Source organism: Electrophorus electricus, chromosome 13 (genome assembly GCF_013358815.1).
Source record: "Electrophorus electricus isolate fEleEle1 chromosome 13, fEleEle1.pri, whole genome shotgun sequence".
Classification (NCBI taxonomy): Eukaryota; Metazoa; Chordata; class Actinopteri; order Gymnotiformes; family Gymnotidae; genus Electrophorus; species Electrophorus electricus.
In genome coordinates, this window is record NC_049547.1 from 18,233,649 (window position 1) to 18,251,419 (window position 17,771).

The following is a 17,771-nucleotide window of genomic DNA, read 5'->3' on the forward strand; positions in this document are numbered from 1 at the left end:
TTAGGAAGCAAAGAAACCTTTATTTTTATACATCTTAGAGAACTGAATTTTATCCGTTACCATTTTAAACCAAATTAAATTGCATTACTGGATTTAGTGAATGGTTAGTATTTTATATAAAACACAGATTTTGTAAATATTTTTGTGTGTACAGTTGTGTTTTAGATAGCACAAGTTCACCTCTGAACCACATTCTATAACTTTGTTTATATAGTTCTCTTCTCAGGCATTTCACTGTTTCTTGGGTTGAGAGTAATTTGCTTTTCTTCGGGCCACCCTTCAATTCCAAGTCACTTCCGATTTTAATTGAAATTATTGAATACTGATTATAAGAAATCTGTCCTTAGGAATGTTGGCCCTGCCTTCTGCAGCTGCCAGTGTTTTCAACTGGAAGAAGCTGGTTTGCTGTTTCACACCACAGATTCAGCTCATTCTGTAGGTCTGCATTTGGGAATGTTCAAAAGCTAAACATTAATTTAGGATTAATTTTCTCTATGATATACACTACAAAGTCAAATTTTTTTTTTTTACACTATTTACTTCGTTTACCTCTTACCATTTTTCCAGCAGTGCTTATGAACCCCTGCTACCATGCAAGTTTCATGTGAGGTGTGCATGTTTTTCTAGATAAACAAATAACTTACTGTCATGTTAATTAGCTACTCCCATGCAAGAACAACCCCTTTCTGATGTTTTAAAATGTAAATGACATTTAAACTAATTCTATGGTAGTTATTATGAATATAGTTATTAGGAGTTTGAGTAAGGATTGTTGATATTAGGAACATAGATTTTGGGTTGCTGGATTGTTGCATACAATGAAAAAACATGTTCTAGAGAAAAAAAAATGCAACTGATGACATGCAGGCTGCTTGTGTCAGCATCTTTGGTTGTATATAAAAGGTTGTATGCATTAATGTAATATGTTTGACCAAAAAAAGGTTTACATTTTGTAATATATATACACACACCTATCTAACTATATATAAACCTTTTGGTTTCTGCTTTAACTTGCTTTTTTGTATTTTACTATTATATAATTGTACAAACCAAAACCTTTATTCAGTGTCCAAATTATGCCGTAAAGATTCAACAAGGTAAAAGTCCATTTACAACTATGTAAAGCAATCTGACTTCACTTTAAGTGTTTGGTATCATTTAATTGGCTGGTGCAGAATTGAATGTTCACTGCTAGTGTGCAAGGACTTTTGGCCAGCACACTCAAAGCTAGCCTACTATCACCTAATGATGCCCACGCAACATCACTACCTGACATGAACTCTGAGGAGATGGAAGATGGAAAGAAAGTAAATGCAAGACATCGGGATTTACTGTAGCATCTCTATGAGAAGGTGTGTCCACTGCCTATGATTTCACATTTCTAAAGATGGTTCCTGCAGCCTAGGACATGAAGAGGTTATGAGCTATTCTGCCTCTCACCACATTCAATTCCCTTTAGAGGTCTGCTTTCTCTATCTGAGCAATGCTCACATGAACAGCCAGCACAGAATATTTACTACAAATTTATGTATATACATTTATTATCACAAAATTGTACTTTTAACTAAAATTAAAAAAGTATTTTGAATAGGTGTCCTGGTGCTGGCATGAAGTAGTTTGGAATCCAGCCTGGTGCATTATGGGAAGAGTTTGGGTGACTAATCCTCCAACAGAATGTCCACCTCCTCCAAAGGAACCCGGAGCCTGAGCTCCTTCTCTGTCAGAAGGTCCAGAAACTCCTGTACATGCTCTGGAAACAACTTCACTGCATCCATGTACAAACCCTACAGGTTAACACAAACACACACACACACACACACACAAACACACACACACAAACAAACAAACAAACACACACACACAACAAACACACACACACACACACACACACACACACACACACACACACACAAACACACAACACACAAACACACAAACACACACACACACAAACACACACACACACAAACACACACACACACACACACACACACACACACACACACACACACACACACACACACACACACACACACACACACACAAACACCTCACTACTATGTACCTGCTGTTTCATAAACTGCAATTAAGTGCACAGTGACATTTTACAACTCAAACTTATATTTAACCATGAAACAAAAGTAATGTTATACATGACAATCTATCATTAATTCATTAATTAGAGAGAGAGCTCACTTTGACCCATGGTATGGCCTGTAGTGCTTTGTAGAAGATTCCTCTGCCCCTCTCTATGTATCCATTAGAGACCTGGACACAACATACAGCATCATCACCATGATTTTGCATAGGCTGGTGATTAAAGTACATCAGATTGTAAACTTTCTACCAGTTTCCTAAAAGTGAAATCCCTGTAAAGATGACGACATCTCTTAACACTAGAGTGGTTTTAGGAAAAATGCCCTAAATTCATAATCATCTGGCTTATGGAAAAATGCTCCTTTTCAAATTAAATAAGAATAAGAAGAGTAAACACTGATCTCAGCCCAGGTCTGCAACTCTAAAATTTGACAAATAAAACACCAGGGTTATAGCAGTACTATTTCAGGACCAGTTTAGCAAAGAATTCAAAATCTCTAGTGCTGCATGGGCACTTCTGTTGATATAAATGGTATATCCATCTCCATGCTGACTGTAAAGGTTTTTACCAGGGCGGTCATATACATCCTCCAAAGCAGAGGGCAGTGAGTCCCATGTTCTGTTGCCACAGCAGCCTCAAACAGTGCATGGATACGGTTACTAAGGCCCATCTCCGGTAAAGTGGGTAGAGTTTCTGCTGGAAGACTCAACCTGGAACTACAGGACATAAGATTAATGTGCAGTGAGTATAAAAGAGTGAAATATTAAACTAGCTAAAAAACTGTCCCTCTCAGGATATACACATTAAAAATTCCCCACAGTGTAAACATGAACTGTACATGCTGTTGAACTTTATATGAAGTTCACTCATGTTTCTCATCAGTGCTCACCTATGAGCCAAGTCCAACTGTTGCTTCCAGTGCTGCTCCGCCATCACAGCAAAAAGGCGGGGTATCACACTCTGGTTGCTCTTGGCAACACTGTGGAAGAACCTGCGTGTGCGACCACGGTTATGGCAGCGGCACTCGGCCCGCAGATAGAGTTTCCATAAGGGGGCACTGCAGGGCAGGTGATTCAGTGCATCAGTGAGAGCCAGTCTGAGGTGGGACAGAGGGAACACACTGGTGTTTCCATGGTGATGTAACAGTGTGACATGCTGGACAGCCAAGGCCTCGCACTGTGACATCACATCTGAGTCATGGTGTGTGAAAGATGTGCTGCCCTCGGTTGAACGGGGAAAACTGGAGAGAGTTTCTCTGGCCTGCACATAGACTGCATCAGCTGCTTCTATCCCCATGGTCAGGTACTGGAAAAGCCCAAAACAGCCAAACAGTCCACATATGTTCTCAGGTTTCCCAGAAGCCCCAGCACTGCTGATGTCTGGAAGGGCAGACAGTGCCTGTTCATAGAGTTTGCGTGCCTTCAATATAGTCACTGGGTTGACGTGTCCTGAGAATGGTGTGTAGATGGCGCCCTCAGCCAATGTGGTGAGTATGTGGACAGCTCGAGAGGCAGTGGGGACCATTCCTGAGCTTCCGGCCACACCATTACACGTCAGCTCCACTTCTAATTGGGCATATAAGAGGCAGAGATTACAAAGAGCGTGGTCATGGAGGCCTAAGGCCACACCCAGAGTGAGGGCGGTGTCAAACACCCTGCGAGCCTCCTCCACGTTTCCCAGGAGCCACTCCACATGGCCATACTCCCTCCACAGGGCTAGGCTGCCACGGTTCTCCTGCTGTTTCAGCAGACATTTAGCCATACGCTTACTGGACTTCCCCTGAAACTTCAAACGCTTCTTATTCTTGTGATGCACACAGCGCAAGACCTGTAACACACACAAAAAATATGATATTTCTACTTATTCAGTATATTGAGTGAAGTTGTACACACACACACACACACACACACACACACACACACACACACACACACACACACACACACACACACACACACACACACACACACACACACACACACACCATACAGAGTGAGGCACAATGTTTTTTTGCAGGGTTTGGTCAGCCTTTAAAGAGCCACAGATAAACTGACCACTAATCCATCAAAAGCACACAAACCTTCAGCTTCTCATACTGCAGCCAGCAGAGATTTAGGGCTGCTCTGTCTTGTGCTGAGAGGAGTGGAGAGTCTGTTCCAGAACGTTCTCAGAAACTCCTCTCCTGCCTTACATAGCCCTGTTTTGCCTCCTGGAGCTGTTAAAAGTAATTTCATGTGACCGACAGCACTGACCCCAGATACTGGAAGGTCATAAGAAGTCAGAGGGCGTTCAGGATCAAAGCTCTCATCCAAGAAAGCGGAGTCATCTAAAAGTAAACTGGAGGCTGGGGGGCAGAGCATCCTGGAAGGCCTAGGAATTGCAGGAAGGAGGACAGCAAACGTAGCTGCAGCTGGGCAGACTCAACCCGGATCATAGAGGGCCCAATGTCATCAAACAGCACCTGGACACATACAGGACAACATTAAGAACTTCAAGAAATGTATCCTCAGCAAATGTGTCATGCCATCACATTTAAGTCATTGATGATACCTGTCGATCTGGGTCCTCACAATCCTCTTGTGATTGGCTCTTAGCACCGTCTGGTCTCCATGGCAACCAGTGATTCGCTTCGCGAGAAGCTTCCACATCTAGCCATATCTTCCACTTAGGCTGGGTTTTGTCTTTAATCTCAGACTCATCCTGATCTTCATCCTCCTCCTCCTCTGTGACGGAAGAATAAGAGAATGGAAATTCTGTTGGGTTGTATTTAGTCTCACAGGGCTGCCATTCTGAATACTGAGGTATTATGGGACCTACACCTAGCAGGCACATCTGACCCCAACCCACAGTGCAACCTGTATGTGTGCGCGTGTGCATGTGAGTGAGTGCGTGAGTGTGAGCGAGTGAGTGAGTGAGAGAGAGAAAATGAGAGTGAGAAATTTCCAGAGAAACACAACATTTTGGCAAAGTGTTTCTGAATTTGTAGGAGGAGAAACCAGTTTATATTAGAAAATAGTAGATGTTTAAATCATAACATTCATTCCATGGGGTTCTACAATCCTGGTAGTGTAGATCAGTTTCTCTGAGTTTCCTGATTTAATTGGTGCAACAACATACATACATACACACACACACACATACACATACACATACACACATACATACATACATATATATATATATATATATATACATATATATATATATATATATATGAATAATTAATTGTCCATTAGTATTAAAATGCCTTCCCACTGGAAAGGACAAAGCATGATGGTTTCACCTTGGTTTCTCTGATGTAAAATTGATTTGGTCTCTTGCAATACAATAGACAACTCTTGCAGTAATGCATGAGGAGGAATGGGTGACAACAACTGGTCCTTTCATGCCAGTTATTCTAGTGGCTGTGTTAATAAATTGACATGTAGCACAATCTAGATCGACTGCAGGCTACAGTACTATAGTTATTATCCAAATGGTCATTTATCTTATTCTTGACAAGAATGTCTTTGATGTTTTTGTCTCATCTGTAGGAGATTAGTGGAGGTTCCTTTAAAAAAGGGATAGTCTCTGCATTTTCTCAGAGGATTCTGAAGTGTTTAAATACATTTCAGCCACTGTATTATTTTCAGGATAATACAGCACCAAAGGAATTCTTGTTGCCTTAACAGTAGATTTTTATAGGTCAGTGCATCTACTCTCTGAACAGGTAAAACACAACTCCATAACCCAATGTTCGGAACATTTTCACACATTTCCATAATTTTCTGGTGGAATTCTTCTCTCACTGCAAATGTGCTTAAATCTTTATAGCTGTGAGTAAGGGATGGAGTTTTGGAATGTGAAGAGTTGTATTGCAAATACATGTTTGTAAAGATGACTGTATGTAAACCAGAATTTTCAGACATAACTGAAACATCAAAAAAAGTTAACATCATGCCAGGATGTGCTGGGTCACCTACAGTTCCAGTTGGGCCCTGAACTAATTGTTCTTAATCTTTCAAACATTATATATTCATTATTTATAACACTAAAATCCTAAAACCTTAAATGAATAATATACATGTATTTTATTTTAATCAAAAAGTATCCCCGATTCATAGTAAAGGTTCTCGGGAAAGTTCTTATTTGGCCAGTAGCGTGTTATCTAAAAATAATGTACAGTTACTGTGATCCAACTATGTAGTGTAAACATTCAGGTTAATGTTAGAGGAAGCTTTGACTTTTAGCCGTGAAGATGCTAAGTCAATTTAAGCACAAAAGCAAAAAGAACAACGCGAGCAGTGGGTTGAATTAAACAGACTTCCAGAATTGGAAGCTTACTTCAGAGGACACAGAAGAGACTGAATGGTTTGTTTGTTCTGTCCATTGAAAAGGCCCATGGTAGGAATCTGGATTTGGAGTCATAAATGATCCTGAAGTGTGCAAGGGAATGTCACATGAACGTCACTTGAATGAGAGCAGACCTTAAGAGCACTGACTTACTGGCCATGACCCGTTACTGGTCATTAAACATAAGAGAGACAATTGACCAATTAACTATTAACCCTGATCTATGCAGCAAAAATATACAGTATCAAAAAACAACAACAACATAAAAATGTGTCACTAATTATAACTGTGTTAGATGTGTGGGATGGCATTGTAACACCTGGAGTGGCCATTACTACTCCTCTGCAGGGGTGGGGGCGGTCCTTAACTACTACAGAGAAACTGTCTGGTTGGGGGTGTGGGGCTGTGTCATCCTTAAATAGTACAGAGAAACTGCTAGCAGAACCACAAGTGAAGTCAGAGATAGCCGTCCCCCGAGCTACTACAGCACAAATGTATAAATGCATAAATGTATATAAATGTATACATGCATAAATGTGTGGATTCAGGGCTCACAGAGGGTCAGAGGCAGTCAGGGAAGCCAGCTTGACTCTGCTGTCAAGGCTCCGATGTGTCACTAGGAGATAGCATTCAATACTCTTTTTTTCCCACCCACACACACCGGCTCACATTTCCCATCTGTTCTTTTTTCCTCATAGAGACTATTAAACCCTCAGCTAAAATATGATCACTGGCTAATAGGTTCACTCGACGATTTGTAGCAGTACAGAGAATCTGTATTCCCTATTTGAGTGAGAAAGGGTTCATACAAGAGATATTCATTCTCACTGTCTGTCACTCACTCTCTCACTGTCTGTCACTCACTCACTCTCTCTGTCTGTCTGTCACTCACTCTCTCACTGTCTGTCACTCACTCTCTCTGTCTGTCACTCACTCTCTCTGTCTGTCACTCTCTCAGACAGACAGACAGACAGACAGACAGACAGACAGACAGACAGACAGACAGACAGACAGACAGACAGACAGACAGACAGACAGACAGACAGACAGACAGACAGGACAGACAGACAGACAGACAGACAGACAGACAGACAGACAGACAGACAGACAGACAGACAGGACAGACAGACAGACAGACAGACAGACAGACAGACAGACAGACAGACAGACAGACAGACAGACAGACAGACAGACAGGACAGACAGACAGACAGACAGACAGACAGACAGACAGACAGGACAGACAGAAGACAGACAGACAGACAAGACAGACAGACAGACAGACAGACAGACAGACAGACAGACAGACAGACAGACAGACACTCACTCACTCACTCACTCACTCACTCACTCACTCACTCACTCACTCACTCACTCACTCACTCACTCACTCACCTCACTCACTCACTCACTCACTCACTCACTCACTCACTCACTCACTCACTCACTCACTCACTCACTCACTCACTCACTCACTCACTCACTCACTCACTCACTCACTCACTCACTCACTCAGCCTTAGGTATCGGACAGATAGCTTTGCCAGGTTATGTGACATCCAAGTGTATATGTGGTCTGTGAGAGGGGTGTATGTGGTTCAGATGAGTGAGTGTGTGAGATCCAGGTGTATATGGTGCCTGTGATACAGGTGCAGCATACCTGGCTCAGGGGGAATGACCCAGCCTCCTCTCTCCTGCTGCAGCATCCAGGCCCTCCACCCCCTGGCCCCACGCTCCCCCACCCGTGGCTCACCACTGTCCCAGAATGGCTCAAAGAACTCGACCTGAATGCATACACGTGTACACACACCCACCAAAAGTCAAGAGTTAAGACAGCATGCACATTCCCCCAGTAGAAAAAAAATCGCTGTCAGTCCATTGGAAACAGCTAGGTGTACAGTTGCTAAATGGTGGTGTGAAGAATGAGCTCAGAGGAGAGGTCTGCTTTTATAATTATTAATCCCTCTGCATTGTTGCTTACAGCCAGAAATACCTCATACTGCAGCACATACCCAGACCTCAGCTGTTACACAGCCAATCGCACACAGTCAGCATGACGAAGGCAGCCAATCTTAAAGAGACAGCTGGTAGCTGACCAAATGCAGCCTGTAGCATTAATAGTTAAGTCAGGTTTGGGAGGCTCACTATGTGAGATGAATATGAGCAACAGTGGAGAATGCTAGCCAACTGATGACATCCGTCTTTTCTGTCATTCACTACACTCACAGTCCGCTACGCTAACACACAAAAACGTAGCGCTACACCACCCTTCTACACAAGCAACTTAGCAACTAATCAGTAACATGCCCAAAGTAGTAAGAGTCGAACTTTTTGGAAGGTGCCTCACTCAGAATGAAGAAGATTTGGCTTAATTCTTAAAAGTCCCTATCAAAAAGCAACAAATACATCTAAAGCTGACAGTTTTGCAGAGTCATAGCAGACACAACCCATATCAGAGCTTTTGTTTGACAGGTAATTCATACATTACAGTCAACTCAATATATGAAATTTGTACGTATGTGACCTACTGCTTGGTGGGTAACTAATACATTACAGCCAGCTTAGTATATTAAATTTGTGTGTGTGTGTGTGTGTGTGAGAGAGAGAGAGAGAGAGAGAGAGAGAGAGAGACCTGTTGTCTGGTGGGTAGGTCTTTCAGGCTGTCAGGTTTAAAGAAGGTGAAGTCCAGGAGGGCCTGGAAAAGAGACACAGCCTTCTCCGAGTGGCCCACTTGGCGCAGGAAGTGGCACTGTAGCAAGAAGATGTCTACAAGAACGCAACAGAATGACAGCATTAGAGACCAGAAGAACACATCAAAATGACTTCATTAGTGCAAGGTCTCCCACACGCACACAAAACCAGGATAAATACTATATCACCAAGTAAAATTAAACTGAAAACTGCAATGCAGTACCAGACACTGCCAGACGCAGTTGTAGTATCATTACTTAATGCATGACATCCACCTCTGGCCACATTAAAAATATTAATAGGCATATTTAAAAATATTGCAGTTCAGTTGTTTTTGACTTCTTTCTTAAAGCTCAACCAAAGTCATCGCCAATTCTTATCTATCTATCTATTTATTTATTTATTTACATTTGTGACCACACATCCATTGCTAGTGCAGCTAACTGGCTAGCTACAGCTTTCAATCAGAAACCTAAAAAACGAATGGATGTGACTGGTTAATCTTGTTTTTCTCCACAGTAACTGTTAGACAATGGACCATTGAAATCATATCACTGAAATCACTGATGACATATCGTCATTTTGTTGTCAGCAGCATGCTCTTATTCTGTTACAAAGTACTTCAATTCTAATAGGTTCTTGTCAATGAGAAAATTTAGTTTTCAGAAATTGCCCGTCACACCTTGTGGTATGCAAAAATGTTTAAAATATATGTAGTCTTGTCCTACATACATTTTTTCTCCTAAATATCACTGGATCATTTGAAATATGTTGTTAAAGTGTAGAAACACACTAAATAAATCCTTCCATTCAGTTCATAGCTTGCTCAATCCCTACAAGCAGCCTTGCTTTCAAACTGCTGAACACAACCAGACTGAACGAGCTTTCCACCTTGAATAAGGTACTCGTCCTTGGAAAAGTCTGATCAAGCACAGAAGCAGCAACCCACCCCAACCGTCTTACTGAAGTAATTTATATGTGCAGTAGCTTTATCTTACGGAACAATATTCGTGTTTTATATTTTAGACTTTGACAGAGGTGATTTTCGAAAACAATATTAATTTGTCTGTAGAGAGAAAACATTTAAACCCAGAGTTCCTAATATGGGAATGACACTTACCTGATGTGCAACTATTTGAATGTAAATAAACCACAGGTTGGCTATGTACAAAATCGCATACTTCTGTACTAAAGTATGCCAAAGTTCCTAGATTATATGATACACAGGGTGAAAATCTGAACTGTGCAAACACTGGACACTATTCAATCCTATGATTCCAATGTCGAGGGATGTTTCTGAAGCCAAACCAAACAATAAAAAAATGGTGGATGCTGACAAAGCAGTTTTGGAGTGTAAATATAATGCTTAATAGAATTGTATAAAAATACATAAAATTAACACAACACAACACAACTGCACCAAGCACAACTGAGCAGTTCACTTGCACGGGAAAGGCAGGGTTAAAAGCTGTACTGCGGCATACAAGTGGACTGGTGAAGTCACTATGTGGCAGACAGCTTTTAACCCTGAATGGCTCAAACTTTCGTTTCAAATTAAACACCTAATTATTTTGTTTGGCGATTAAATGATTGATTCATATTAGTTGTCAAATTGCTGAGCACACAGGTAGCTTTATTAGACTGAGACTCCACAGCAGCTTTTTCAAGCTTTGCTCAAATTTTTTTGCCTTTGACATGTCTTAATAATATTGACTGTTTTACTTAAAATATTCAAAGCAAACAATGTCTTGTTCAGCAGTAAAGAGTTTCATTCCAAAACATGGTTCATGGCAGTGAAAGCACACATTACTGATTATGGATGATCATGGATCGTTAAGAGAAGGGATGCGTTTGTTTGCTTATAATGCTCCTGCATTAAGAGAGAGGGAGAAGTGAACGATATCTATGTGTGTACTAACACATGTAGCCAGGGTCTGAGTGGAGATACTGTCTGTCTACAGTCTCCATTACACATGGCTTTGGCTCTAATTACTGCGAGAACTACTAAAACACTGAGTTTGCACACTAAAACACATCAGTCAATATTCACCATTCATATGACCTCATGTTGATATAAGACTTATTTATGCAAGGCTGCATGAATGAATGAATGCTGTTGTGTATACTAATGAAAGTGTCTGTATAAAATGTTATTTGCTTTCATTTAACATACCTAGCATGTCCTCCTGTGTCCCTGGCAGAGGGGGGTGGGACACCATGCTTCCATCCTGCACCGCACTGAGCGTGCTCAAACACTTTCCATAAACAGCATTCACCTTTGACATAGAAAAGGTGCTGAAGTGACTCTGAGCGAAGAGCAGGTAGCTTTTCCACAGGGGGGCGCTGTTGGGATGGATGAACACCAGTTTCTTCCACTCTTTCAGAAGCATCGCAGGCTCCCAGAGCTCTTGGCACAGCTGCAGTCTCTTTAGCTTGAGGTCGACGCTGCCAGGGTTACTCTCCAGCGCACGATCTAGAATGGAAACCTTCCTCTCCAGCAGAGCGCGTACAGAAAGCCTCCGAGCTTCTGCCTCACTGTCCTGCGCATCTGGAAATGCGCCACATGCTGCACCCATCTCATCCTTAACACACACACACACGCACACACACACACACACACACAAACTCAGGACCTCCTGCAACAGGTTAGCCAGCAGATTTGACTGAAAGGTGTTTTGACAGGGCTTCTAGGCTGGACAATGCTTATGTTTACCTGGAAGCATATAAAAGCCAGCCATGTTTGAATATCAGTGGGATTCTCGCGTAGTTTTCTGTTGAACTCCTCCACTTTGGCTTTTAGCAGGGTGGCACTGTTCTCCGGAGGCTGCAGCACGTTGTCTTTTACCTGTTGCTGACCTTTGCCCTCCAGCCACAGGAAAGTACCAGAGTCATAAACTCCAAGAGGGTTGAGCCCGGCAGTACATGCTCTCAAGCCGGCATCCTTGTCCTGGGTGGAGCTCAGGGGGATGAATGCGGCAGAAACAGAGTCCAGAGCATCAGGGAGCAAAGGCAGGGCCTCGCAGCGGAGTAGCTGGCAGACAGACAGGGAAAAGTAGCGTTTTGGTCTCTGGTCCCCTCGCTTTGTCTGCCCTGCAGAGTCGTCCCAGCACACAGCCTGTGTCCTGCTGTCCAGCCCCAGAACAGAACTGCCCTTTCTTTTATACCTGTGCACATGATACACAGCATGCAAGTACATGCACACAAACACACAGACAAAAGAGAAAAAAGACTAAGAATTGATGAAGCTATCTGTCCAATACCTGATGGTGTGAATGAGGGAGAGAGAAAGAAAAAGTGTGTGCATATCTTGTATGAACGCTTTTAGTCATTGCAGTGTGAAATAGGGAATGCAAATTCTCTGTACTGCTACAAATCATCCAATGATCCTGGCCATTGGCATATTTTTAGCTGAGGGTTTAATAGCCTCTATGAGGAAAAAAGAACAGAGAGGAAATATGAGCCTGTGTATGTGTGTGTGTGTGCAAGAAAGAGAAAGAATATTGACTGCTAGTGACAGATCGGAGCCTTGACACCAGAATCAAGCAGACCTCCCTGACTGCCTGTGAGCCCTGCACGCACATGTGCACACAATCGTGCACACACACACCAAAGTGGAAATAGTCCAGTATAATGCATCACTAAACAAAATGCTGTAGAAGTGGAAAATGTGGGCCAGAGAGAGAACAGCAGGCAGTGCAGACACGGAAACCTTCCCAACGGCTATGCAGAAAGTCACACATACCAACAGTAAATCTGTTCCCAAAGTCATACTGTATTGAACATTGTAAAGTTAAAAAAAAGGCAAGCAGAATTAGAAATCAGAATTTCAGATTTATGATATGCTTTAATATTTAGAGTAAGATAAACAGCTAAAGTCATAACCTGTCATATACACACACCCTGCAGTGGCTGCAACATCACTGAAATGTGGAGTGAACGAGTATGGCTGTCTTTCACCTCACCTTTGTACACAACTCCGAGGGAGACAGACAGACAGACAGAGAGACAGAGAGGCAAGTGCCCTTACCTGGCTATGTGTGCCCTATAAAGGGATCTGTATTCCCAGTTGGCAGGGTCTGCCCTCCTGTCAATGCAGAAAGATTGACTGGTCGGGGCTTGGAGGTCGTCCAGCCACATAAACCCCCCTACTTGTACCTGACACTCCTGTCTGGAGGTGACAAAGGGAAAACTGAGACATACTTGGGGGGCTTAAAAATGTACACTTGTACTTTTACTTTGTAAAAAAAAAGTTCACGGACAGGAAAATGCTCATTTCTTACAAATATATACAGTACAGGCTGTAGGTGCGTTAGCTTTGTACTAGGTTTGAAATTAACCAGACACAGAAAAATGACTATCATTAGCACTACTTTGATTAACTTAGTTTTCTCGATGCATGACCATAAAATAATTTTACAATAAGACTTCTGCAATGTTTATGATCAGTTTGCAGAGGATAAGAAATCTCTGTGTCTGGTGGCTACTAGTAGATTGGCTACTAGATTTACTTGCTGCTATTGTATGAAACGATCCACGTGTAATATGTAGCTTTTGCTGGACTACAAAATATTGTTGCTGCATTAAATATGAATTTATATTAACAAACATTATCTGTCTAGTACTATTATGAACTCACTTGCCTGTAATCCTACATACATCGTCTATGCAAAATGTTAATATTTAATAAAATTGCTTATTAGTAACAGTATCTTGGGTTTTAATAGCAGCAAGATACATACATTTTCCTAAAGATACTAGAATTGTCTGCTCCCTGAAGTCTTTGGCAAATAAGTGCCAAAATATAAATGCTTCATAAGAAGCACAAGATGTGACTGAATATTTGCTGACATGGCAATTTGCACAGATTTAAAATAAACGGGTCATTTTACAGAAGGTAAAAAAAAAATCTTTACAGGTGTGGATGTGTGCAGCCGTATGAATGACATCGAAGACTTGGAAGAGGACCAAATCACTGAGTAATGGGGGTAGTAATTACATTACCCCTCCCCCATGTAAAACTAATCCCAACGAATAGGTTGATATTCTGATATTCTTCATGATCGCCAGTTTTTCTTTAGTTATCCACTACTACCGTGACCTACAAGGTCAATATTTTCTATTGCTAAACTAACCAATGCATATTTGATTCTTAATAGTGTGTCAAGAAGATTTTATGACTCACTTTCACTTTGGTTGATTCATTCAGAGTTGTGTGTCTTGTAATACTTATGTGGTTTACTATCCAAACACAGACTCAACAGTTTATAGGGTCTATATATATATTTTTTCCTTTCTCTCTCTCTCTCTCTCTCTCTCGCTCCCCTTCTCTTTCTCCATCCCTCGCTCCCCTCCCTCACACCCCATTTCTCTCACTCTCCCGCGTATCTCACTCTCCCCTCCCTCTCTCTTGCACCCCATCTTTCTCACTCTCCCGCATCTCTCACTCTTCCCCCCCCCCTCCCTCCCTCCCTCCCTCTCTCTCTCCCTCTCTCGCACTCCATCTCTCTCACATCTCTCACTCTTTTTGATTTTTGGATCATGTGAAGGCTGTGATTCATTAAAACTACAGGAGAACACTTGTCTGAGATCAATCAGGATGCTCACAAATGACTCTGCACAGGCCAATACTGCAACAATTAAAACACAGACCAGTAGGCAGACCTTACAAAGACAAGGGCAGTCACACACAGTGTGTGAATGTCATGGTTACTGGCAGGTAAAACCCAGTGTGTAAACATCATGGTTACTGATAGGTAAAAAAAAAAATGAAGTGTGTGAACGTCTTGGTTATTGACAGGTGAAAACCAGTGTGTGAACATAATGGTTGCTGACAGAGGCAGTGTTGTGTCTCCTACCTGTCTGGGTTTTGTTCTTTTTTCTTGAGCAGGTCACTGGGGTAGACTGTGTCACAGTCTGAATCGCTGCTCTCTGAGCTTGCTCTATTCGTTTTTTTCTGTTTCTTTCGCTTCTTCTTCTTTTCTTTCTTTCTTCTCTTTTTGGATTTGAAATCATAATCATCCTGCTCTTCAGGTTTCTGCAAACTAGACATTAAACACCTTAAACTTGCCATCAAAAAAACAGAAAATCCATTCAATTTCAACTTTACTGTAATGTTTATTTTTATGTTTTTTGAAAGTCTGTCAGATATAAATAAAGTGTACACATATGAATAAACCTTAAGTTGTGTGTGCGGGCATGCGTGGAGTTTCTGTGGGATTTCGTTACCTTGCATGCGGAGGACTGGGAGGACTGGTAAGGCTGTGATGTAGGTTCAGGGCATCATTTGTGCAGAAACTCTGATTGTTCAGCCATTCAAGGTCTGTCAGGGCAGTGAGGAAAAATGACCAGTCAATGTCAGTCTTAAGAAGTTCTTAAGAAGTTTATTAATCTGCCAACACGTGAAGCCTCCACATCAAGCTAAATTTCTCCACAAGATACAGAACAGTATTAGTGCATCCACTGGAAATCTATTTAACATCAGACATCGATGGATAGAATGTGAGGGTATTACTAAACAGACTGACTCACTTGTAAAAATGTCCCAGTACTACAGGTAAAGTTAGCACACTGAAGCAGTCTGGTCTACTGGACTCAATGTGTCTTACATTTCAATTATTTGACCATTCAGACATAAAAGGAGTAATCTTTTTCACTTTAATGGAAAGACAGACCCATGCACCAGACACATTTGCCTTTGTAGGCCTTATGACTTACCATAATCTTGCAGTGATATGTTCAACATGCTCCTTTCCATTTAACCTTTCTCAGTCCTTATGACTTGTGCTACAATACTGTACATACTTTGGTACTGCACCAGTGTGTTAAACAAATGGCACCACAAGGCTACAAAAAAGTACATGCTACAGTCATAAACACTGGTTTCAGTGGTCTTTAAAACTGTCTGAAAATATTTACATTTTACATTGTAATTTGACGTTAAAACCTATGAAGACACTATGAAAAGACAGTAATGACATCCACAAGTAATCCTAATGTCAATCTTACAGTGTGAGCACTTTTGTATTTATTCATGTTGATTTGATTGGTCTATTACTTAATAATTAATTATAAATTCTCCTTGTGCATAAAATCACCTACATGCAAAATATATAATTACCAGTAATACTCAGGACTCCCACAAGTATAAACAATGAAATGAATATATCACATTTAACCAAATGCACATCTTTATTAAATACTGATGTATAACTATATCTAAATTTGCTGATAATGATTAAAGAGCAGGCTGGAAAAAAACTCTATCCAAAAATAACTATAGTTTTACTCTTCTTGAATTTCCTTTGCAACGTAAGAATATGATTTACCTTACAAAGTGGAAATAAATTAAGTAAAAAAACAAAACAAAACAAAAAAAAACAAAATACACACACACACGCCTATTTCCTCTCAGCACTGTTCAAGGTTGCTATATGCAATAAATATGAAGTTTTTAATCTAGTTTAAATTACAAATATGAGTTTTGGTTGACAGGAGTTTGATGTCACTGTTCATCCCAGTGCTAGAGGACAAAAAGGGTTGCTAGTAGGTTAAACTAGTAACTACTGATTTTTTTGTGAAATAATATTATATTTAACTTGTCAACATCTATTTCACTATTATGCCATTTCCAATGGTATAATAGTCATTAACATCACAAGAAAATATTATTGCTGTTTGGACTAGTGTGTTATTTTTCCTCAGTCTGAGTCTGTAAGTATCTGTACTCCCTCTGCTCAATACACGCAATTCAGTTTAACAATTACTTCAGTCTGTCATGCTGACTCAGGAGGTAATTGTATAGAAAATACAAAACTGTACAGTGCATGTGTGGGGGAAAAATAACTTGCTGTTCGTACTGCCTACAGTGATTACATTTAGGTTATCAAAAAAAAAAAGGGGGGGGGGGTCCACATATACATACTTTTAACCAATTTATTTATTACTTATAGGAGCAGTAAAAACTGCCTTCAGAGCCTACACGCCCAAATAATCTTATTCCTCTCCATTTGGCTCTTCTTTACAAATAACATTTTAAACAATGTATAAAGTAAAAGAATATACTTTCATGGTAATAGAATAAATGAAAAACAGTTAGTACAAAACTCTACTCTTCAGTAGTTCTAATGCTCTCAGGTACTCTTTTCTGAAAATTAAATGTTTTAAATACAATATTGGCAATTTAAAACAAGCCAAATGTGCAATGCACACAAACTCTGGCCACTTCACTTCATCTATACCTCTGTCAAATTTGTTTTTCATTTGTTTTATTATATTTACAAGCCTAAAAGGTCATTTAACCAAAGTGTAGGTGCTGAGGTGTGAACATAAGGAGACTGATGTATGTAAAATTCTTGTGTTACATGCAGACTGTATACAGACAAAACAAAACAAAACAAACAAACAAAAACCCTAATAGCATCACAGTTCTGTGTCTGGGCATTTTAGGTCTTAACAGGCTCCATACAAAATAACATACAGAAAGTAAACTTCCCATGTCCTCTCAGGCCATACGCTACTGTGAAGCAGCATAATAAAACCAATCTCACCAATGGTAACGTGTAGGTCGTGTACATGACTGGCCAACTGACCAATGGTAGCGTGTAGGTCGTGTACATGACTGGTCAACTGGCCAGTGGTAGCGTGTAGGTCATG

The 17,771-nt window shown here is 40.8% G+C and overlaps 1 protein-coding gene across 1 annotated transcript in view; it reads right to left on the reverse strand.

The window, feature by feature from the left end:
* nrde2 (NRDE-2, necessary for RNA interference, domain containing) overlaps positions 1-17,771 on the reverse strand; it is a 20,651-nt gene continuing 2,880 nt past the window's right edge. Inside the window, 16 exon segments of the mRNA XM_035532931.1 lie at positions 1-1,784; positions 2,197-2,268; positions 2,667-2,814; positions 2,988-3,925; positions 4,179-4,243; positions 4,246-4,266; positions 4,269-4,457; positions 4,460-4,559; positions 4,649-4,821; positions 8,089-8,212; positions 9,061-9,194; positions 11,293-11,701; positions 11,833-12,283; positions 13,147-13,287; positions 14,975-15,160; positions 15,345-15,438. Coding sequence (XP_035388824.1) covers positions 1,659-1,784; positions 2,197-2,268; positions 2,667-2,814; positions 2,988-3,925; positions 4,179-4,243; positions 4,246-4,266; positions 4,269-4,457; positions 4,460-4,559; positions 4,649-4,821; positions 8,089-8,212; positions 9,061-9,194; positions 11,293-11,701; positions 11,833-12,283; positions 13,147-13,287; positions 14,975-15,160; positions 15,345-15,438 — 3,371 coding nt within the window. The 3' untranslated portion in view covers positions 1-1,658.